This window comes from Triturus cristatus, chromosome 9, assembly GCF_964204655.1.
Source record: "Triturus cristatus chromosome 9, aTriCri1.1, whole genome shotgun sequence".
Lineage (NCBI taxonomy): Eukaryota > Metazoa > Chordata > Amphibia > Caudata > Salamandridae > Triturus > Triturus cristatus.
Window position 1 is genome coordinate 1,211,598,062 of NC_140592.1, and position 22,777 is coordinate 1,211,620,838.

The following is a 22,777-nucleotide window of genomic DNA, read 5'->3' on the forward strand; positions in this document are numbered from 1 at the left end:
ATCTGCCCGGGAAGATAATCATCAGACTTGTTCACCCAATAAATTTCAGCAGCTTTAACCTGCCCAAATTTACCAGGGGAAAGCTGATGCAATACCGTGTTGAGATGATTGAGATATGCAAGGCAACATGGGTGACATCACAATTAAGCAAGCCTCCTGAGATGGGGTCACAGGCACTTCTGCCCTTTACTGAAGAACAATCCACAGAGTCAGGCTGACCTCCGTTGCATTCTCCAGGTGGGCCTATGTCAGAGAGATGTGGAGGGCAGCCACTTGGACCACTGCACATGTATTCAGGAGGCTAGGACCGCTGATGCTTCTCAATGAAAAGATGCATGATTTGGCCAAAAAATCTACTTGCTAAAGATATTGGTTTCCCGATACAACCATGTTCCCCTGCCTTTCTTTTCTGTGGCTTTGGGATCTACCCACAGCTTGGGACGAGGGGAGGGCTATGATGTTGTGGCCAGATGTACGACCATTCCATTTTGCAGGTTGCTAATTGTGTTTTTTTTGCGACTCACAAAACAGAATGTACTAAGGTGCCTAGGACACATTTAGCGATTCCCAATGGGGTTGCAAATGCCCTGCCTTATCAATATTCATGAGGCAGGTCGCATTTGCGACCCATTGGGAATGGCCTGGAATCATAGGGATGGTGGCCTGCTAGGGGCAGCAGACCACCATGTCTGTGACTGCTTTTTAAATAAAGTTTTTTTTTTTTTAAATGCAGCCCATTTTCCATAAAGGAAACGGGCTGCATTCAAAAAGAAAAATGAAATGTTTCTATTTAATTTTCTTAGAATAGGCAGCGGTCTGGGACCACTGCCTGCTCTTTAAAAAACGTTTTCACTGCCAGGCACATAGGGGAAGGGGTCCCTTGAGGAACCCTTCTCGTTTGCGACTGGCTTGTCACCTACTTGAAGTAGGTGCTAAACTGTGATTGTTTTCCGACCGCCTTTGCGTTTGCAAAACAATCGTACATGGCCTTGCAAATCGCTATTAGGAAGGGATGCCCTTGGCACACCCCTTCCTAATAGCGACTCGCAAACCCTACTTTGCGAGTCGTAATAGGTTACCGACTCGCAAAATAGGGTTTGTACATGCTACAACCCTTTTCAGCAGTCGCAAACGGCTCGATTTTCTGTTTGTGACAGCTAAAAACTGTTGTAAATCTGGCCCCTAGGAGTAGGTAAATGTCACCTTTATTGTATCTGTGGTACCACTAATTCTACTACTAGGTTGCAAGCGATCTCCTTTTTTAAACATTCTCCTGCCTACTCCTTTTTTTTGGTCAGAAAATATCAACCCAATCGAGAACTTACCACTGACGGATCTGACTGGGGTGCACATCGGCATAGGGGGATTGCGTACTACACACATGGTGCCACCACTCATGCCTGCCATTTGTTTTAAAAGTTTCTTGCTGCAATTTCGTGTCTCTGAACTAGATGGCAGAGTATACCCCTAGTTTGTGAATAACGGTGCCCATGCTGAGTGGGCGTAACATAGACACTACAAAGAGAAAGTTTACTCTTTACTATTCCTATCTATGGTCAGGCCACTGTCTACGCGTTAGTGCGTGGTTTACAGATTTCATCAAGAAAAGTTTCCCGCTCAAATGGTCAAAAGTTACTAACAGACGCAGAAACTTTGCAAAGGTTAAGTAGTAACCTTCAGTAGTCGATTGCTGTATTCAGGTATTCACTTTCTGCCCAGGCACTTTCAAAGTCTCCGAATTGATGGAATAGGGAAGGACTTTTTGTGCAGCATAACATAAACCCAGACATATTTAAGTGGAATCTAAACCGGGTGGAGGTGATAATGCCTTATTTAGATCAATTGTTCTTGCAAACTCATGTTTCACCGCATAAACTGCTCTCAAAACAGTAGTTGTTTCAAGAAGCCACCAAGAGTAAAGACAAAACTTTAAAAAAGGTACTTCTCTTCTTTAAGTTCAGAGGTCTTGAATCTTACAGTGTCTCATAGTGATAGTCTAACACTGCAACCACACACTGGTATTTTGGGATAAATCTGTGAGATGCAGCTTAACAGCAAGAGCAGGACCACGTCTGGGCATTCCCGTCACACTTAGGGTCTAGCACTAAGGAAAGCAAAAAAGTGATGAGTGGAATGGCTGAACAAATCTCAGCCAATCGTATTTACTCGGGCCGCATCCCAGCCCATCATTTTTTGCTCATCATGCCACCATCCATATTCAAAGCATGCATGGTCCTGCTCCAACAGGAACAGTTGAGACGGAACTGCCAGGCCAGGTCCCTTCTGAAGTGATTGAGCAGCAGCCCCAGACCACTTTTGGCCTATTTGAGCCTCATCAGTAGGGTGCAGTTTGGTTCCAGTGGCACAGTGAGCACGGAACCCGTTCCTGTGCATCAGAACCCATCACACTTAAGGCATCTCACTAAGACAAGCAACAAAGTAAGCTGCTTGAATTATCAAACCCACTAATTCATCAGAGAGGTGCAGCTTGAGTCCAGTGGCACAGTGAGCATGGGACCCACCTCTAGGCACACACATTTCACGCACCACACAAAAGTAGATCTAGAGAAACAAATGATAGGCAATTATGTACAGGAATGCCACAGGAAAGGGCAAGCCTATACCACATGCCTTCTTTGTGCATGTTTAGAATATGACTAGACAAACAGAAGTTATCTACATGAAGACACTTTTTATGCATAGTGACCTTTACATGTGCAGTTCCTTATTTGTGAGAATCTGACTACATGTACTGACCAAAAAAGATGAAAATGGCATAGAGAGCACAGAAAAAGTCTAAGGACTCATTTAAGGCCCGATTACGATGGCGGCCGGACAAGCGTCCGACAGCAATTGCAGCGGGATTGGGACTGACAGTCAAGTAGTCGGTGGTCCAAACCACTAAATTATGATGCGACCACTGCGTAGACAGTCAGAATCATTGCTTTTTCCATTGCGGCTTGAGCTACAATGAAAAAAGGGATGTTTTAAACATCCATGCACCGTGTGCCACGTACCATGTGGTGTTTGATATTCGGACAGCTCTGTGGATGTTGGCCGGACCGCCACAGACACCTGCCGGTGGCGTTCCGACTACCATCCTAATGAGGCCCTTAGTCTTTGCCGGGTTGGCTGCTGTAATGCTGGAGCAGAGGGGACACAGCCTTTACCAGGCCACACAATGTAAACTTCCCTGCCAGACAGGAGCTTGTTTCCCAGGTAAACCTGCTCCTGCCTCCACGTCAGCTGCTTTGAGTGGAAAAACACAGCAACAGGAGGTCCACCATGTTGTTTCCGTCAGCGCTTTTGTTTGTTTTTTCAAAGACAGACCCCTGCAGCGGCGGTTCATCCTAGGGGGGGGGTTAACAGCAAAAACAATGTCTTCCGCAGCATGGGGACATTCATGCACTTTATGATCTGATGTGCTAATTTCTACGAAATAAAAAATACAAAATACAGCAACGAAAACTGTAAAATATATTTTCAGCATTTTACATTTATTTCTGTAAAATCTCTGTAGCTTTGTAGGGCATTGAAAAACCTGAGGTTACCCCACCAATTTATGAAGAGAGAAAGAGGGTGATGTGGAAAGGAGGGACATTTCAAAGACAGCAAACCAGCCCCTACTACTGAAAATTAAATCTATAGGGCAAAAACAATTACAAAAACTTCAGAGCTTTATGATGCAGTTTTTCATTCAATAATTCCCCCTGGAGCAGGTGAGGGTAGGCTGGTGGGTGCAAACAGCTGCTGCTTACTGTGCATGAATGAAGGCTGCATGGTGAGAACCCAGTTAGGTTCCCTAAAGTTCTAATCTATAGCGAATATCAGAAAATACTCAAACCAGTGGCTGCTGGTGAAGGTCTGTCTAGTAACATTGAACTTTGGCTGTCTGGTGGATAGGGATACAGAATCATATGGGTTTGCCCAAATCACCCTCCACTCCATGGGCTAAGAAACAACACATTGTGCACATTGCAGTGTGAAGGAAGTATACCTGGTGCATAGGGATCAATTCTGCAATGATAATGGGTTTCTCGCTGCTGAGTGATTTTTGATTGTATAGCTAAATCTCCTAATAATAATAACAATAACTAACAAAGAGCTCTGAAAACGATGCATGAGTGCACACGGTGGGAACCTGAAGTAACTTGCTTACCTGGTGTCCGTTCGCGGAGCACCGTTGCATTCTGCCAAGTCGTCGTGACTGCGGACAGAGGGAGAAGTGAGTCGCGTTAGAGTGAGAGAGATATTAAACTTCACACCCTAGGCTTGGCACGGATAGACATTCCTTAAAATGTTTGTAGGTCATGTGGTCTAACAGTGGCGTGTGCACCGAGAAGAACAACATTGTAATTGCTGCTTCCCAGCATTTGTCTAAAATGTGTGCTCTTTGGCAGATTACGTTATCTACCTGTGCCTCAGGTTCCACCATCTGGCAAAAGTGGCAGTGCTTAGAAATTAGTTGTTCCCGATATTAAACACTAAGCAAAAGTGAGAACATTTCTGCACTGTGTTGAGTAACGACAGAGCCAGGTCACATCGCCCCAGAAATAGTAAATATGCAAATATGGTAATTAAACGTATCAGACAGTGATGACTTTGTACTGTACCCACTGAAATATTTTTTTTTACTTTCAGGTCTGATCTTTTAAAGAACTTCTGTCTGTCCAGACAATTGTTTTTTTCGAAAAACATGTATACGTAAAATCCATACATAGAGAGCAGAGGTTAATTTGCAAAAGAATGAGTACCAGTGCCTAAAGATCAGCTTAGAAGCCTGGGGCCGGCGCTATTAAGAGTCAGCGCACTGACTACCGAGGCACGTACTCTGGAATCGACCTCAGACCTCCTTAACCCACTAGCAGACACTTACTGCCCAATTATTTATTTCCATTTCCCCTTTTCTACAGTTTTTCCGCCTTTTTTCCCTTTGTGTGTTTTTCTTTCTCCTACTCCCAGGGAATGTCTGATCCAGAAAAATAAGTGCCTGTCTCCAAAAATGAATGCCGTTGGCCACAGCGACAACCACCGGCTCAAATTAAGCACTGATAGAGAGACTTTTGGTCTCAGTTCTGTTGTTTGGGACAGCTTTTGTAATATTGACATACTACTGTTTCCCCCCCCCAAAAATCACACATTAATATAAATATGTGGAGGGACTGTTGGTCAGCGGGCTTTGTCTATTGGTCTGTTAAAACCTCATTCACATTTTTCTTCCACCAATCACAGCATACAGCACGGGGCAGTGGAGCAGCCACATTACTCATTGGCTCCCTTCACTTTCAGTGTCTGCACAAAGCCTGTACACATAGTCCACATCCGTCTAAAAAGAGTTCCCTTCTCTTCAGTGACAAATCTAGTTCAAAGAGTGTTTTATATTATTTTTCATATTAACTTTAAATACCGGCTTCGAGAGGTGGGCGAGCCACTGAGAGCTCGAGCCAGGCTTGAGCCTGAAAACTGCCTCTGGCTCAGCTCGAGGTCCTGTTGGAACCCCGACCCTAGAACAAGCAGAGATATCATGTGGCTTCTGCCTGCCTCCCTCTTTCTAACCAGGATGTGGCCTTTAGGCCAGAGCTGCTGACTTTGGAACTGGGAAACCAAGTTCAAGTCTTGGCGTTAGCTCAAAATCCTGTGATTACGGGCAAAGCACTTAATCTCCCCATGCCTATTAACAAAGAATTTGACCTAATGTAACTGTAACGACCTAGAGCGCGCCATGTTCATGCTAAATAAAAACTACAGAAAAATGCAGAGGTAAAAAGCCTATACAAAAGGAATGACAAGTGGATACCCATTTAGTGGCTGATTTCTACACACCTGCATAAATTGCAACATCCCTGCTTAAATAGTGTGATCTTGGGCAAATATTTCATTTCACCCAAACACTTTTTCTTCATTATTGCGTATGAAAGCACTTTCAAATATGTGAGCTCAGAATAACAGTTGTACAAAAACCTATTGTGTTTGATTTAATAGACTATAATGTTGCTCGATAATAATCTGGGCCACTACAAGGATTACAAGGCAAGTGTCTTGCCTTTTAGTTCACTAATGGTTCATGTTTAAAAACGATCACTTGTAATAAGTAGTTCTCAGTGCAGTGTTATACTGTGATGCATTAATCTCAAAGCTTTCACATGTTGAAGAAATATACATTTTTGAATTTTGAAGAGACTTTATCATATTTTAAATGAAGTTTGTTGTATGATATGTGTTGGACAGGCCACACAGAGGGCTTGCTCCCTCCCCGCACGACAGGGCCCAGGCTCCGGCCCACCAGGCATACCCCACGAAAAGCACCTGTACCCCGTCTCCCGACGGATCTTCTGCCCTCGGACCTCTACTCATCACGGGGGCCAGCCCCACCGGCTCCCCCGGCCGGGTCAAGCCGCCATCTTGGGCCCTGCACCACGAGGCCGCGTGGCCTCACCCCGACCCTAACCCCGGGCCTGGCCGGCCCCGACATCCCGGCACCACCATCCACCCAGGAGGTGAGCGGACCACTTGGCAGGTCAATGGGAGAACGAAGTGTCAAGGGCTCTCCCCCGCCAGGTGCCGATCGCCTCCAGCTCCCCCAGGCACTGGCTCCACCCCCTGCTGGGTGTCTGGACACCTTCATCCCGGACCCTCCGACCTCCAAGTGCGGGGGTCCGGACATCAAAGGGCACCAGCCCTATAACTGGGGCAGCTCCGGAGCAGGAAGGAGTTGTATCCTGGAGTCGAGAGACACCGAGAGAACTCAGCCTTGACGGACTACTGGCGCTGCCGTAGCCGCTCTTGTGAACCATCGTCCTGCCTGCTGGCGCTGCCGCGGCCTTCTGCAACCTCCATCCTCGTCGGGACCTGCTGGCGCTGCCGCGGCCCGTTGTAACGACCATCCTCGTCGGGACCTGCTGGCGCTGCCGCGGCCCGTTGTAACGACCATCCTCGTCGGGACCTGCTGGCGCTGCCGCGGCCCGTTGTAGCGACCATCCTCGTCGGGACCTGCTGGCGCTGCCGCGGCCCGTACATCGACCATCTTTCCGGGACCTGCTGGCGCTGCCGCGGACCGTGTACCGACCATCTCAACCGGGACCTGCTGGCGCTGCCGCGGCCCGTACCACCTAAACCACCAAGCTCGAGGATTGTGAGCTAGTCATCATCTCACCCGAACTACCTGACTGGTAGACAGACTGTCCCGCTACCCCTTACCCTGCTTTGAGAGACTTGAATCGAGGGGACCCCTGAGTCCAGACCTCCTTGTACCATTCAACCGTACCTTAAGAAGTGCTTATAAAGAACACTGAACCTTATCCGTGTGTGGTATCTGTCTGTGGGGGGGAAGTTACTTATCTGTACGATCGTTGGAGACGGCTCTCCCCGGAGACCTCTCCTCCTGTCCCCGGCCGACCCTCCCGGTCCGTCTACCCTTTCTAACATTGGTGGCCAGCGGCGCGATCCGAATCAACGCGTAATCGTACAGAGAGTAGCTCACCCCACGACAAAAACACGATGTCAGCCAAAGATAGCAGCTCCACCGAGAATTTCCAAATGGATAAATTAGAAGAATACAACCACCGCGAACTGAGACAATTCTGCATAGAACTTGGCATTGCTACCACCGGCCTGAGTACCAAGGATGATCTAAAGCACGCCCTAGAGTCGTGGACAGAAACTGGGGTCGCCGGACCCTCCGACCAAAGCAGCATCACACCAGAGGGGAACGCCACGGCTCCCGAGGAGCGGGGAACGGGCCTCTCGCAGGAGGAGATCCGAGAAAGAGAAAGAACCCGATTGCACGAGTTGGAAATGGCACGACTCAAGATGGATGGGGAACTCAAGTTAGCTGAACAGAAACTCAACCTCGAGCATATGCGGCTCCGAGATGAACGAGAAGAGAAGCAGAGACAGAGAGAGCTGGAGGAGAAAAAAATAACGCTCGAGCACGAGCGCCAACTAGCGGAGATAGAACTTCGGAAACAAAATAAAGAACTGGGGGTGCCTGAGCGACCACATACCCCGGGGCCAATCGAGAAAAAAGTCCACATCCCCAAGGATGTTGTCCGCGAGTATGTCCGAGAAGACGACATACAACAGTGGTTTAAAGCCTACGAGATCGCCATGACCTCCCACCGGATCGACCGGAGTGATTGGGGAGCCGGACTTTGGGGGAGGTTTATCAACGAGGGTCGCGATGCCCTACTGCAGCTCCCAGATCACCAAATGTCGTCCTACGACCACATGAAGGCTGCCCTCCTCACCCGCTACGGCCTCACACCCGAGATGTACCGCCAGAGGTTCAGAGATTGCACCCGGATCCCAGGTACAACTTGGGTAGAATACGTGAACTATTTCAGCCGTGCCTTCGAGGGTTGGATAAGGGGGAGCCATGTCACCACTTACGAACAACTCTTTAACCTTATGGTATGGGAGCACCTGTCGAACAACTGTTTCGTCGAGCTCAGGCAGCACCTCCTCGACAGTAAGCTGACTGACCCCCGGCAGCTCGCCGCCGAAGCTGACCGATGGGAAAGCACCCGAGTGGGCCGGAGGGGGCCACACGAACAGAACAGAAGCAACCCAGGCCAGCACCGTCCTCGGGGAGGAGGAGGGGGCCAGGGGCGAGGAAGAGACGCCTTGCCAACAACACCCGTGGCCAGCACCCCGCCTCCGGCCGGCCGGGGCAACCCCCCGTGGCGTCCTGGGGCCCGAGCCAACGTCACGTGCCACCGATGCCAGCGAGTCGGCCACTACGCCAATGACCCGAGCTGCCCGCAGAACCAAGCACCCAAGCCCCGCCAGGTAGCTGCCGCCGCCCTGGGGGAGGAGCGATCGTCGGAGGAACCAGAAGAGTATGAGCCGGCCCAGCAAGAGTGGGAACCGGCCGCCATGGTCCTGGCGTGCTTAGGGGGAAGAGACATGGTCCCGCGGGCCCCCCTACCCGCTAACACCAGGAAATACGGTCAGTGGGTGACCATTAATGGACAGCGAGCCGAGGCCTTGCGTGACACAGGCGCCAGTGTGACGGCCGTCCGCTGTCACCTGGTGAAGCCCGAGCAGATACTGCCGAACATTCTCTGCCCCGTCCGCTCGGCAGACAACTCTGAGAGTATGTGTCAAATGGCCTGCGTCCCATTCGAATGGGGAGGGGTCTCCGGCCTGTTGAAGGTGACGGTCCGGGACGATGCCCCCGTGGACTGCCTCCTGGGGAATGACCTCGAGAGTTCCCCGTGGGCCACCGTTGAGAGAAGAGAGCACCTGGGGATGCTGGGCCTCCCGGACTGGGCCTGCATAACCACCCGGTCCATGGCCGCCCGTGCCGTCCCTCGATCAGAAGAACCGGAATGGCCGGCACCTCCGCCCCCGGTCGCCCCAGTAGAAGACAACGACAAGGCCAGCCCCCCAGACCCGACGACCGAAGGGGACGCGCAACCCCAGGACCTTCCTGACCTGGCTCAGTGGCGTCAAGAAGGGGGGCCCACCCAAGAACAGTTCCGCCAGGAACAAAAGACCTGTCCCTCCCTCGAGGGACTCCGCCAACAAGCCAGCGCCCAGAATGCAGGGGACGCCACCGGAACTCACTGGGTCTACTGGGATAACGACCTGCTATACAGCGAGCAAAGAATCGCCGAGCTGGGGGCCGGTCGAGTACTGGTGGTACCTCTCCGCTTCAGAGACTTTCTGCTCAACCTGGCACACGATGTCCCCCTGGCTGGACACCTGGGCCAGGACAAAACGTACAGCCGCCTAGTAACCCACTTTTTCTGGCCGAAAATGAGGAACGACGTCCTGAACCACTGCCGATCTTGCCCCACATGCCAAGCCAGCGGGAAGAGTGGTCGGAAGCTGAAAGCCCCTCTGCAACCCTTCCCTGTGGTCACCACCCCGTTCGAGAGGGTGGGGATAGACATTGTGGGGCCTCTGGACCCCCGCACGGCACAAGGACACAGGTTCATCTTAGTACTGGTGGACCATGCCACCCGCTACCCCGAGGCGGTGCCCCTACGGACCGTGACAGCTCCGGTGGTTGGCCGGGCCCTAATGGGGATCTTCTCCCGGGTAGGCTTCCCCCGAGAAATCGTCAGCGACCGAGGCACGAACTTTATATCCAAATACATGAAGTCCCTCTGGCAACAATGCGGGGTCACCTACAGATTCACGACCCCCTATCACCCCCAAGGGAACGGACTAGTGGAGCGTTTTAACCGCACTCTCAAGGGGATGATTGGGGGATTGGAAGAGCCCCTCCGTCGCCAGTGGGATGTACTACTCCCGTGCCTCCTCTTCGCTTACCGAGAAGTTCCCCAGAAGTCCCTCGGTTTTAGCCCTTTCGAACTCCTGTACGGGCACCCTGTGCGAGGGCCCCTCAGCCTAGTAAAGGAAGGTTGGGAGATGGCCCCCCTAAAGACCCCTCCAGACGTCTTCAAATACATCCTGGCCCTACGCAATCAGACCCGGCGCTTCAGACAGATGGCCAAGGCGAACCTCGAGGCCAGCCAGGAGGACATGAAGAGGTGGTATGATCACCATGCCTCCTCTGTTGAGTTCGAGCCCGGACAACAAGTATGGGTGATGTCCCCCACCGAACCATGTGCCTTGCAAGATAAGTGGACGGGGCCCTTCAAAGTGGTCGAGCGCAAAAGCCCCGTCACTTACCTCATCGACATGGGGACCTCCCGGAACCCCCTTCGGGTCCTCCACACCAACCGACTCAAACCACACTTTGTGCGCTCAGAACTTAGCCTCCTGATGGCTACGGACAGTGGTGCAGAAGAAGACTCCGAACCCCTCCCGGATCTCCTGAAGACTCAGGAGAATGACGGCTCCGTGGACGGGGTCCGGCTCTCTGACGCCCTCACTTCGGAGCAACGCCAGGACTGCCGGAACCTCCTGCTGCAGTTCGCTGCCCTGTTCTCCCTCACCCCCGGGGTCACCCCTTGGTGTTTGCACGACGTAGACACCGGGGACAGTCCCCCTGTCCGACACCGGGCCTACCGCGTACCAGATCGGGTACGGGCCTGCATACAGGAGGAAGTGGCCAAGATGCTCACGATCGGGGTCATCGAGCCCTCGGACAGTCCCTGGGCCAGTCCGGTTGTATTGGTTCCCAAAGCCGCTGCCCCCGGCACCGCACCCGAACTGAGATTCTGCGTCGACTACCGGGGCTTGAACGCTGTCACCCGGACCGACGCTCATCCTATCCCCCGAGCAGACGAGCTGATCGACCGGCTGGGGGCCGCCCGCTACCTTAGTATCTTCGACCTAACAGCGGGCTACTGGCAGATCGGCCTCACACCCAGGGCTCAGGAACGGTCAGCCTTCTCTACCCCCGATGGCCACTATCAATTCAAGGTCATGCCCTTTGGCATGAAGAATGCCCCCGCCACGTTTCAACGCCTTGTGAACCAGGCCTTGGCGGGGCTCGAAGAGTTCAGCGCTGCCTACCTGGACGATATCGCTGTATACAGCCGCCACTGGTCCGACCACCTCCGTCACCTCCAAGAGGTCCTACAAGCCCTCCAGCGGGCCGGCCTCACCATTAAGGCCGGCAAGTGCCAAATTGGCCAAGGGTCTGTGACCTACCTTGGGCACCAAGTGGGAAGCGGGCTGGTGGCCCCGCTACAACTTAAGATTGCTGCCATCCAGTCCTGGCAGCCCCCCGTCACCCAGACCGAGGTCCGAGCCTTCTTGGGGCTCACCGGCTACTACCGGCGGTTCGTGAAGGACTACGGCAGCATCGTGGGGCCCCTCACGGGTCTCACGTCCAAGAACCAACCGAAGCGGATTAACTGGACTCCTGATTGTCAAGCGGCCTTCGAGAAGCTGAAGGCCGCCCTGTGCACCGCCCCTGTGCTCCAGGCCCCCGATTACAGTCGGGAATTTGTGGTGCAGACCGACGCCTCCGACCACGGCATCGGAGCCGTCCTTTCTCAGTTAAACCCCGAAGGTCATGACCAGCCGGTGGCCTTCATCAGTCGACATCTCCTGGCCCGAGAACAGCGTTGGAGCACCATCGAGAGGGAGGCATTCGCAGTAGTGTGGGCCCTCAAAAAGCTCCGACCCTATCTCTTCGGTACCCACTTCCGGGTACAAACCGGCCATCGCCCCCTGCAGTGGCTGATGCAGATGCGGGGGGAGAACCCAAAACTCTTGCGCTGGTCCATTTCCCTGCAGGGAATGGACTTCACCGTGGAGCACCGACCAGGCCAAGACCACGCCAACGCGGATGGCCTGTCCCGCTTTTTCCGCCTCGACGAAGAGAGTCCCCAAGGAGATGGGTGACTCTCCCCGCCTTCAGCTGGGGGGGACGCATGTTGGACAGGCCACACAGAGGGCTTGCTCCCTCCCCGCACGACAGGGCCCAGGCTCCGGCCCACCAGGCATACCCCACGAAAAGCACCTGTACCCCGTCTCCCGACGGATCTTCTGCCCTCGGACCTCTACTCATCACGGGGGCCAGCCCCACCGGCTCCCCCGGCCGGGTCAAGCCGCCATCTTGGGCCCTGCACCACGAGGCCGCGTGGCCTCACCCCGACCCTAACCCCGGGCCTGGCCGGCCCCGACATCCCGGCACCACCATCCACCCAGGAGGTGAGCGGACCACTTGGCAGGTCAATGGGAGAACGAAGTGTCAAGGGCTCTCCCCCGCCAGGTGCCGATCGCCTCCAGCTCCCCCAGGCACTGGCTCCACCCCCTGCTGGGTGTCTGGACACCTTCATCCCGGACCCTCCGACCTCCAAGTGCGGGGGTCCGGACATCAAAGGGCACCAGCCCTATAACTGGGGCAGCTCCGGAGCAGGAAGGAGTTGTATCCTGGAGTCGAGAGACACCGAGAGAACTCAGCCTTGACGGACTACTGGCGCTGCCGTAGCCGCTCTTGTGAACCATCGTCCTGCCTGCTGGCGCTGCCGCGGCCTTCTGCAACCTCCATCCTCGTCGGGACCTGCTGGCGCTGCCGCGGCCCGTTGTAACGACCATCCTCGTCGGGACCTGCTGGCGCTGCCGCGGCCCGTTGTAACGACCATCCTCGTCGGGACCTGCTGGCGCTGCCGCGGCCCGTTGTAGCGACCATCCTCGTCGGGACCTGCTGGCGCTGCCGCGGCCCGTACATCGACCATCTTTCCGGGACCTGCTGGCGCTGCCGCGGACCGTGTACCGACCATCTCAACCGGGACCTGCTGGCGCTGCCGCGGCCCGTACCACCTAAACCACCAAGCTCGAGGATTGTGAGCTAGTCATCATCTCACCCGAACTACCTGACTGGTAGACAGACTGTCCCGCTACCCCTTACCCTGCTTTGAGAGACTTGAATCGAGGGGACCCCTGAGTCCAGACCTCCTTGTACCATTCAACCGTACCTTAAGAAGTGCTTATAAAGAACACTGAACCTTATCCGTGTGTGGTATCTGTCTGTGGGGGGGAAGTTACTTATCTGTACGATCGTTGGAGACGGCTCTCCCCGGAGACCTCTCCTCCTGTCCCCGGCCGACCCTCCCGGTCCGTCTACCCTTTCTAACAATATGCATAGCAAACACGTTCAGGCCTCGTCTCGTGCATTGGCTCTAAGATCCAAACCAGACTTGGCTCGGCTCTGGCTCACCTGTTAATTTTTTGGCTTACCCATCTCCGACGGCTACTTTTTTCGCCTGCTCCCGGGATGCCCAGTTAAACGATTATTTTTCGCCTCCTTTTTAAAGTTGCTGTTATAAAATGTTTAAGGGTCATTGAAACATTGTGGTTGCCTGTAACTTAGTGCTTGGTTAGGTGGTGTTTTATTAATGTTTCCTTCACAGATAATAATAACAATGAAATAAATGCAGGGCACAGTTGAAAGCCATGTTATTTAAGATAAAACCACTAGTAAAACTGCTACTTCCGTGAATGCTTCTAATTTTTCATACAAGTATATTGCATTTAGGTTTCACTGGGTGCATGTTTTCTTTTGTTTCTATTTATTGTTATACTTACATTAGATAAAAAATAACAATCGCACCAGCTTGTCAAGGCAAGACATAATGATTTAGCCAATGCTTGTTTTTAACTTGTTAGGGAAAACCTTCCTACCGTGTGAAACAAGCGGAATGCGATGGGTGTGGCGCGGGGCTTCAGATCGATGCAGACACGGTGTGTGATCGTGGGCGCATATTCCAGTATTTCCTTGTTCTTCCGTAAATCCAAACGTGACCAGCCTGAAATGCCTCTGTTTGACTCCCGGTCCGCCTGGCGCCCGCGATCGCCCCTTGTTGTCGTGGGCTCAGTCCTGTCTACTTAAGCGTCAGAAAAGGCAACTGTAAATAGCTGAAATATATTCATCCTGACTCCTACATTATTGTGCTGCGGACACCATGTGTGATCGTGCGCCCCGTGTCTTCGTGAGGTTCCGTAAAGACGGCTGTGAATGTCTAGGAAGCTGCAGTTTGAGTCTCAAATCCCGGCGCCAGTGACACTCGGTGTGAGCACATCTCCCAGAGCTAACCGTAAACTGTAACTGGCTAGACAATCAGTGCACATAACAGTGACAAGGGTTTGAGTGACACAGGGTGCTTTGGTCACACCCTGTTCGCCCTCCAGCCATCACCTCAGCCTTGTTAGCATCCCGTTGTCAAGGAAACGAAGAGGAAAAGGTGGACTGAAGCGCTGACAGTTGTAAAGCTCCTCAGAGTTTTAACCTGTTTGACCTTTTATCTTGTTGTTTAAAATGTGAAATGAAACCAGACAGCAAGCTCTTCACGCAGGGGGAGCCTGCCGGGCCCAGTAGAGGTCAGCTGGCCCCTTTCCTGTCCCCACAGGCAGGTGGAACTGGGGCAGAGTCAGTCACACAGAACGCTGTAAGTGGCCTCATTCCATGTCACGCATGCCGCACACCTCCGACTGCATTGTGGTACTTGTAGTGTTCGATGTACTCTGGCCAATCCTGTGACACTGACCGGAGCGCGGTGCACACCAAGTCTTATGAATGAAACCCGCGAGTAATTTCCAACACTTTTGCATTCCAACGACGCTCAGTTAACAGTGGGAAACCTCGAGCACATTTCCAGCTTTTTGGCACTCGCCAGAGTCAGGAGTGACATTGTCCCATGACATTGAGTGCTTTGTATATTTTGGAATGCCAACATGAAATAGGGAAAATTATTTATTTATTTAATTTCCCCTTGTCTGTCAAATCCCCCCCCCCCCCCATCACCCGGCCCCATCACCCGGCCACTCTAACCTGCCTGGGTCGCAGCTGAATTTGAGAGATGCCAGTGACCACACTAGGAGCAGCACTTTCAGCCTAGAACATGTTCTGCACACATCCGAGGAAACATTCCCACATGATGTACCTCTTGCCCAAACCCCCTCGAACACGCGAACTGTGCTTTAAATCATGAAACAAGTCGTGCTTCTCAGACTCCACTGTCTGTTCTGAATCTTCAAACAACCATATCATCTGGGATTCAGCCTTGAAGCTTCAAAACCCTCTTTCTACTCTTACAAACTCTGCTCCTATCTCCAAATATCTATAATATCTATGCTACACATTTGTACAGTCGGTCCTTGGGAGTGCGGCCTTTCCTTCAGTCACCCACTATCTCACCACCTCCAACTGCTCCAATCCTGAATCTCAAAGATGTGCTAAGATGCTGAGATGGCCTCACCTACAGCCTTAACTTCACTGCCACTGCCCACCACAAATCAGAAGAAAATGTGATTGTTCCTCACAAATGAACTATTCCATCCCTGACATCATTCTTCTGCCTTTGCGCTTAGCCTTGGACGTTTCTCTGGTGGTGAGACACGAGTTACCAGGACTACAGCACAATCAATACCAGTAAAATACACCCATCTCTCTTTCCACCCAGTCATGTGAGTACGCCAACCGTATCCACCAAACTCTCCGTCCACGTGTATTTCAAACCTCTTGATAAAGTCTTTATCTTGACGGCCTTCACCGTGCTCCAGTTCCAGTGACCCACCTCCTCCTCGACGTTCCTTCACCGGGCGAAACATCTCACAATGCACAACTTGTCCTCCTCACTGCCTTCACCGTGCTCCAGTTGCAGTGACCCACCTCCTCCTCGACGCTCCTTCACCGGCCGAAACATCTCACAATGCACAACTTGTCTTCCTCCAAATTCCACAGTTCAGTCCTCCAATTCTATGACTTCATCTCCTACCTCCGACAGATCATCATCGAAGCCCGTCATGACTTCCTCAGACCTGCTGACAAACCACTCACAGCCCAGAGGATCCATGGGGCCACCTCCAAATTCCTGTGATTGTCCCTTGTAGCATGACCAAGGCTCACGGGAAGCGGAAGCCCTGATTCAGTTGTACTCAAATGCATAGGATATCATGTTATCAGAACTCACCTGGCCCCTTAGGTTATATTTCACTTACAGAACCCAACAAACCACCCTAGAAATTCACATACCTTCTCTGTAGGTCTGGAGAAAACTGAAGTGTGGCGGGCGAAGTGAAGTCCCCGTCCAAGTCAAGCCAATCCAGGGAGCTTCGGGTCAACAGGGAGGCCACGCTGCTCTACAGAAACAGGCAAGATTGGAATGACGGACAGTTCATGAGCACCAGTGGTTGCACTCAAAGCTTTTAGATATTCACAATTCTTTGCAGCACTAAATGTGTGCCACCCAGCTGCTAACGCACACTGCGACATCTAAACTTTACGCCTGCAAAACAATCAACACACAGATTTTCCTGGACAAAAATAAAAAAAAACTTCGTAGCTATTGGCTCTCTGAATCTGCAGATTCAATTCTATGGTCAAATCAGTCTAAAATTAATGTTGTTTTATCCGTTTTTATGTAACAAATATGGCAAACCCTGGATCTCCCTGGGAATGTGGGTGATACCGCCACCAGATAAATTGACCGAAAGGAGGTAATTTGAAAATCCACACTGTGCTTTTTCAGGGTCTCAAATGAAAAGCAACACAAGCAATAACATCTTGAAGAGGCCTGGGTACCCCACGAAAAGTACCAGTGATCAGTAAAGGAAATATAATATATAACTATACAATGATGATAAAAAGATAGTGGTGTTTTTAAAGATTCATACATGCTAAAAATGATGATTTGAAGCGCTTAATTAAAAAAATTGGACAACAGATTGGTTAAGTTGGCGAAATACCAATTGTACTAGTCGACGTTTCGGACTGCCACAGGCTCTGTACCTGCTATTCGTTCGACTTGGTCCCTCCAAGCACCAAATATTTCTTGGAGCAATAATGCAGTCATGGAGCAGCAAGGTACCGCACTACCACCCTGTGCTCACAGGCAAGCAAAGGTAAAAACATCTCAAAATATTCTGCTGGCATAAGCAGCTTTTAGTAACCTCCCATCGGCTCACGCGGGACTCACTTGGTGTCATTAATGACGCTTAAGTTTGTACCTGATTTGAACACATGACCCGTAAGATGCTGCAGTTCTTCCAGACTCTGTTCTCCTGTACACAGAAGATAAAAGTGAACTGAAATATCACCCAGTTCCTGCTCCATGTGAATGAGAATTTGTGTGTCATTTGGGTACATAAGGAAAGCCAAGCCTAATCCAACAAGCACAGGTCCACGCGGACATGTTAAACACAACGGAGAGCTAGAAGGCTCCTGGGAAACCCCACAATTTAGGGGTTCAAGTTTTGATTCAAAATTTGGTAATGCAATCATCTGCCTAAGACCAACCAAAAGAGATTGAGTCTACAAAGGAGTACAAGGCAGAGCCGGCTAATAAAATCAGGTGGTTGAGTCCATCAAAAGTGCCAGAGATCTTCAGGATCACCAGAGTTCCTGGGCCGCCTCTGTCAGGCAGGGTTCCAAAGGGTATCCAGCGCTGAAGCAGTCCGAGGCTAAAGGTCTGCCTGGAAGTAATCAAAGATTCCCTACTTCTCAATAAACTATTGCAATGGAGCGAATGCTCAAGTTCACTGAAACGCTCCATCGAGTTCTCTGAAAAACAAAGGTGCGTGGCTGCACTAAATATAACCGGATCGTTGTTTTGAAACAAAAGTTTTATCAGCAGCTGCAGAGCACTCTTTTTCAGTTTCAGATTATACTTCTCCAGTGTCACCGCCTCCCTGAAATCTTCTAGGGATCTTTTTAAGATCATTAATTCTCTCATCTCCCCGCAGGTATCTGATCCCATAGAGGTTTCGCAGGAACTCTGTGATAAAATCTCTGATTTTGTTCAAGCTAAAATTTCTGATATTTATGCTCTGTTAGAAACAGCAAACTCCAGTATTAGGTCTAGATTGCAAACTTCTATTCCCTCCAGTGAGCTCCTCCCATGGGGGGAGACCCCCAGGCTCCTTACTTTCCCCCCCATGTCATTGGAGGTGACGGATAGGCTCCTGGACCGTATCAACTTGGGCTCCCCTTTAGATCCTTGCCCGCTTAAGGTGTCAAAAACCTGCCGGGAGATCGTGAGCCCTCTTTTTACGGAAGTCATGAACGTCGCCATTTCTGAGGGAGTCTATCCTACGCTGTGGAAGATAGCGGTTGTTCAACCACTATTGAAGAAACCCTCTTTAGATTCTGGCGAACTGAAAAATCTCCGACCGATCTCCTTGCTTCCCGTTCCTGCCAAGATTTTGGAGGCCTACTTAAATCTCCATCTCAGCATATATCTAAAAGACCACCATCTCCTGGATGGCTCTCAACATGGTTTCAGGAGATATCATAGCACAGAGACAGCCTTGACGGCAGTCTTTAACAACATCCAGACTCAGGTCGATGCCGGCCATACCACTCTTCTGGTGCTTTCGGATCTCACCGCAGCCTTTGACACTCTATCTCCTCACAGGCTGGTGGCTCGCCTTGGAGAGATGGGTGTTGGGGGTACTGCTTTGAGTCTCCTTGCCTCCTTCCTTGGTGAACGTGAGCAGAGGGTGAAGCTAGGCCAGTTCTTTTCAGCCCCTAAAGCTTTGCAGTGTGGTGTCCCTCAGGGCTCTTCTTTGATCCCTACACTCTTTAATATCTATGTGGCCCCGCTCACAAAAGTGGTGAGATCTTTTGGGCCTATGCGGACGACCCCCAAATAATGGTCTCCATAACGCATACTGTAAAAGATTCTGCCCTCAATTTTAGGAGCTGCATGGAGGCAGTTTCCCTTTGGATGTTGGGAAATTTCTTGAAACTGAATGGAGAGAAGACCGAGGTCTTTATTTTTGGGAGTGATCGGGAAATCTGGTCCAGTGACTGGTGGCCGGCCACGCTTGGTATCTGCCCCTGTCCAGTTTCTCATGGGAAGAACCTAGGGGTGATTGTGGACAATGCCCTCTCTCTGGATCTTCAGGTAAACAGGACTGTTTCCACCTGTTTCGGTATCATCAGGATTCTCAGAAAGATCTCCCACTACCTTTCTTTCGAAGCACGCAAGCAGGCCGTCATGGCCTTGGTAACGTCCAGATTGGACTATTGCAATGCCCTTTATTTGGGCATTAATAAAGGTCTTATTCATCGGTTACAGATGGTGCAGAATGCTGCGGCCAGGCTGGTATTGAATCTCCCTAGACATCATTCAGTTACAGCCTCGATCAAGCCTCTGCACTGGCACCCGATGGACCGTAGGATCATTTTTAAGATCCTATGCCTGACTCATGAAGCCTTCTATGACTCTGGTTCCGAGGGCATCAAGTCGATTGTCCATCATTATGCTCCCACCAGATCCCTTCGGACAAAAACCTACTCACTGTTCCCAGGTTTAAGAAGGTTAAATGGGGTGGCAGAGCTTTTTCCACTGCGGCGCCCAAACTGTGGAACACTCTTCCAGTAGAAATCTCTAGTGAGGGCTCGCTACCATTATTTCGCATTGCCTTAAAGACCTGGCTTTTTTGTGATTCTTCAGTATGAACATGATCCCTTTCTCACCGTCTTCTGATGTTTTGCATCCAGCGCCTTGACGCCCTTAGGCTAAGTTTGCGCTTTTACAAGTCTAAATTCATTCATTCAGTTCAGCAAGCATCTCCCCAGCAAAGTATCTCTCAGATGGCTGAGGAGGCACTTTCTAAACTTCTTCAGACTTTTAGATGTAAACAGGTCTCAAGGAGGTGTGGGCACTCTACAGCGCTTAAACGGAATCTCAAAATGAGACCTAGAAGGTGCTAGAAACGGTGAAAATATCGCTGTGGGATATGCCGGATAAGCAGCACCCTCCCGTCCAAGTGGTTGGTGATCCATACGCCCTGCCCCATATGGTGTATTTAGTCTTGAAATAATTAGATATATCTTTGCATAACTCAACATCTAAATAGGTTGAGGCACAGGTGACTATCCATCACTACAAACACCTCTTGCACCAGGCTCAGACGGGACATGTCGGGATGAGCGTCTGCCATGAGATGAGTGCCGACTGCAAGGAGGAGAAGGTCGAGTAGGAATAGGGTTTAAGGAAACTGGGATTAAGAATAAATTCAACCACTTGCCTATATTGAAAGATGTGCAAATTGTTTGTCCACTTATGCTATAACGCGCTGATACCTGAATAGCACACTTTCCGAAAGCAAATGTGTGCGATGATACAATAGGGACTTTTGAGCTGTACCTGCTCACTTATTCTGATTCAGTTCAAAGGATATTGATACTGAAATCAAAACACCATAAATGTCTTTTCAAAACCAGTTCCAACACAGACCGTGGCATGGTAAAACTGGTTTGTTTTCAATGAGCCACCTTCACACCTAGGAGTGGACAAGCCATGGACAGCTCTAGCCTGGCTCAACTCAAGGTTGTGAAGGAACCTGGAGCCCATAACGAGCCAGGCTTTCATGTGACTTCTGCATGCCACCACCCTCTACCCAGTATGTGGCCTTGTGGCCAGAGATGCAGACTGTAGAACTGGGGAACCAGTTTTGAGTATCGGCGTGGGCTCAACATTCTCTGATTTGGGCAGATAAATGAATTCCCTAGCCTATAGCCAATGAATGTGACCATGTGTAATGTAACTGTTGCTCATGTAAAGTGTTCTATGTTTGAACTGCAGAAAAATGCACAGAGGTAAAAACAAAGCCTTAACCCAAGGAAACACAAATAGAAACTCATTTGCTGGCTGACGTACACAAAGTGAATCCAGAAAATCGGGATAAACTGCAGCTTCTCCACTTAAAATGAGTGATTTTGGGCAAATATTTTATTTCACAAAAACTCTTTTTTAATTCATTACCGCTTATGAAAGCACATTCAAATAAGTGAGTTCACAATCTCAGTTGTATAAAAACCTTTTGTGTTCGATTACATATTAAAGTCAAAACTTCCACATGTTAAGTAGACTTTTTGGGATTTTGAAGAGACTTTATCATATTTTATGCGATGTTTGTTGTATGATTTACATAGCAAATATGTTCAGGGCTTGGCTCGTGCACGAGCTGCATGATCCGAGCCAGACCCTTAGCTCGGATCTGTCTCGGTTCCGCCTGATAATTCGTTGGCTCGCCAATCTCATTCACCCCACATAAACCTCTTCAACTCCAGCAGCGATGTACTCCCAGAAGTAAATACTGGTTGTATGCTTTACGGTTTTTACTCAGTGGGGTTAACTATAGCCCATTCAGAAATAATAAACAAATACAAATAGAAGGCCGAAATATGAGAGGATCTCTCACATTTTTTGTCATAAGGCAAATGTAATATTTTCGTGGGTAAAGAAAGTAGAAAAATCCATACATTAGTGTACAAAACAGAAAAAATATTCCTATGACCATTTTATTACCCTGCCCTTAGTTTTGGACATCAAACACAGCACAATATGTGGGTTTGCATCTTTTCTTAGAGGGATATGAAACATTTTTTGGTTCCTAACGTTCCAAGAACACGCTGCAGAGGAACCCTGCGATCTAAGGTAGCGCTGTAAGGCGAAGAACCACAGATCTCAAAGATGCTCAACTATCACCTGCGGGTGAGTTCTGAGTTTTGGCTTACAACCATCAAAGCCAAAATGCGGGCGTGGACTTTTTGTTGGACTTTGGAGAAAAAGTGTAGATAAAGCACAATGAAAGAATTGTGTGAGGATGGTGAAATCACCAATCTTTCTTTTCTACTGCAATCTATAGTGTGTGCGATTTTCTTAATTATTTTAAGTCCTCATCCTATTACAGTTGTTTTGTATTGGTTACCCTCATGGTTTTTTGAATAATAAAAAAAAGGTATCAATGGAATTGCTGCAGAAAGAGACCCAGGTTAGAACATACAAAATTAGGTTGGCAAGTGTCTTGAAGAACTTGATTTGTTTGGTTTTCACTGAATTGTGAACTTAGTGCAAAACATACTTTGAGTTTCCTTCTCTATTTTATGTCTTTCTATTTCTGTATTGCAGAAGCCATTTAGTGGGTCTAACTGTGGTGATGACATCACACATGTACACTTCACGTCTCTCTGCAGAGGCTGGTTAACAGTGGAGAGAGGCGAAGAGTCTTCAGCTGTGATGTCATCAGCAACACCTGGCTCACCAAATGGAGGACCTATATAAACACAAAAAATACAAATGTAAATTTTTACAAAGAAATATAAAAAATAAAAAACTTACCGATCTTCTCTGTCTCAAGAGGGCGGCTTCTGCAGGATGGTTGAACCTGAATTTGTGTGTCTTTCCCAAAACAACAACTGCACCTGTAAGAAAAAAATAAAATGTGTCAGCTGCTCTTGTAGAGGACAGTGCACATCCTCCAAACACTGTGGTAAGTGGCCAAAGATACTGGAGGGGCAAGAACACTTACGAAGCCTGGACAGTGGATTGCGGATGGAAATAGCTGTGTATGACACGCCAAGATTTTCCAGGAGGCTCAACACTTGACAGCACAACTTTTT

General features: G+C 50.0%; 1 protein-coding gene across 2 annotated transcripts in view; it reads right to left on the minus strand.

Annotated features, from left to right (window-relative positions):
* STARD9 (StAR related lipid transfer domain containing 9) overlaps nucleotides 1-22,777 on the minus strand; it is a 460,180-nt gene that overhangs the window by 96,506 nt on the left and 340,897 nt on the right. Inside the window, exons 19-21 of one of the 2 annotated variants that reach the window (XM_085627235.1) lie at nucleotides 22,497-22,579; nucleotides 16,400-16,506; nucleotides 4,160-4,207 (exon numbers count right to left, since the gene is read on the minus strand). In XM_085627235.1, coding sequence (XP_085483361.1) covers nucleotides 4,160-4,207; nucleotides 16,400-16,506; nucleotides 22,497-22,579 — 238 coding nt within the window. The remainder of the gene's footprint in view (nucleotides 1-4,159; nucleotides 4,208-16,399; nucleotides 16,507-22,496; nucleotides 22,580-22,777) is intronic. The other variant, XM_085627236.1, reaches the window with a different exon arrangement.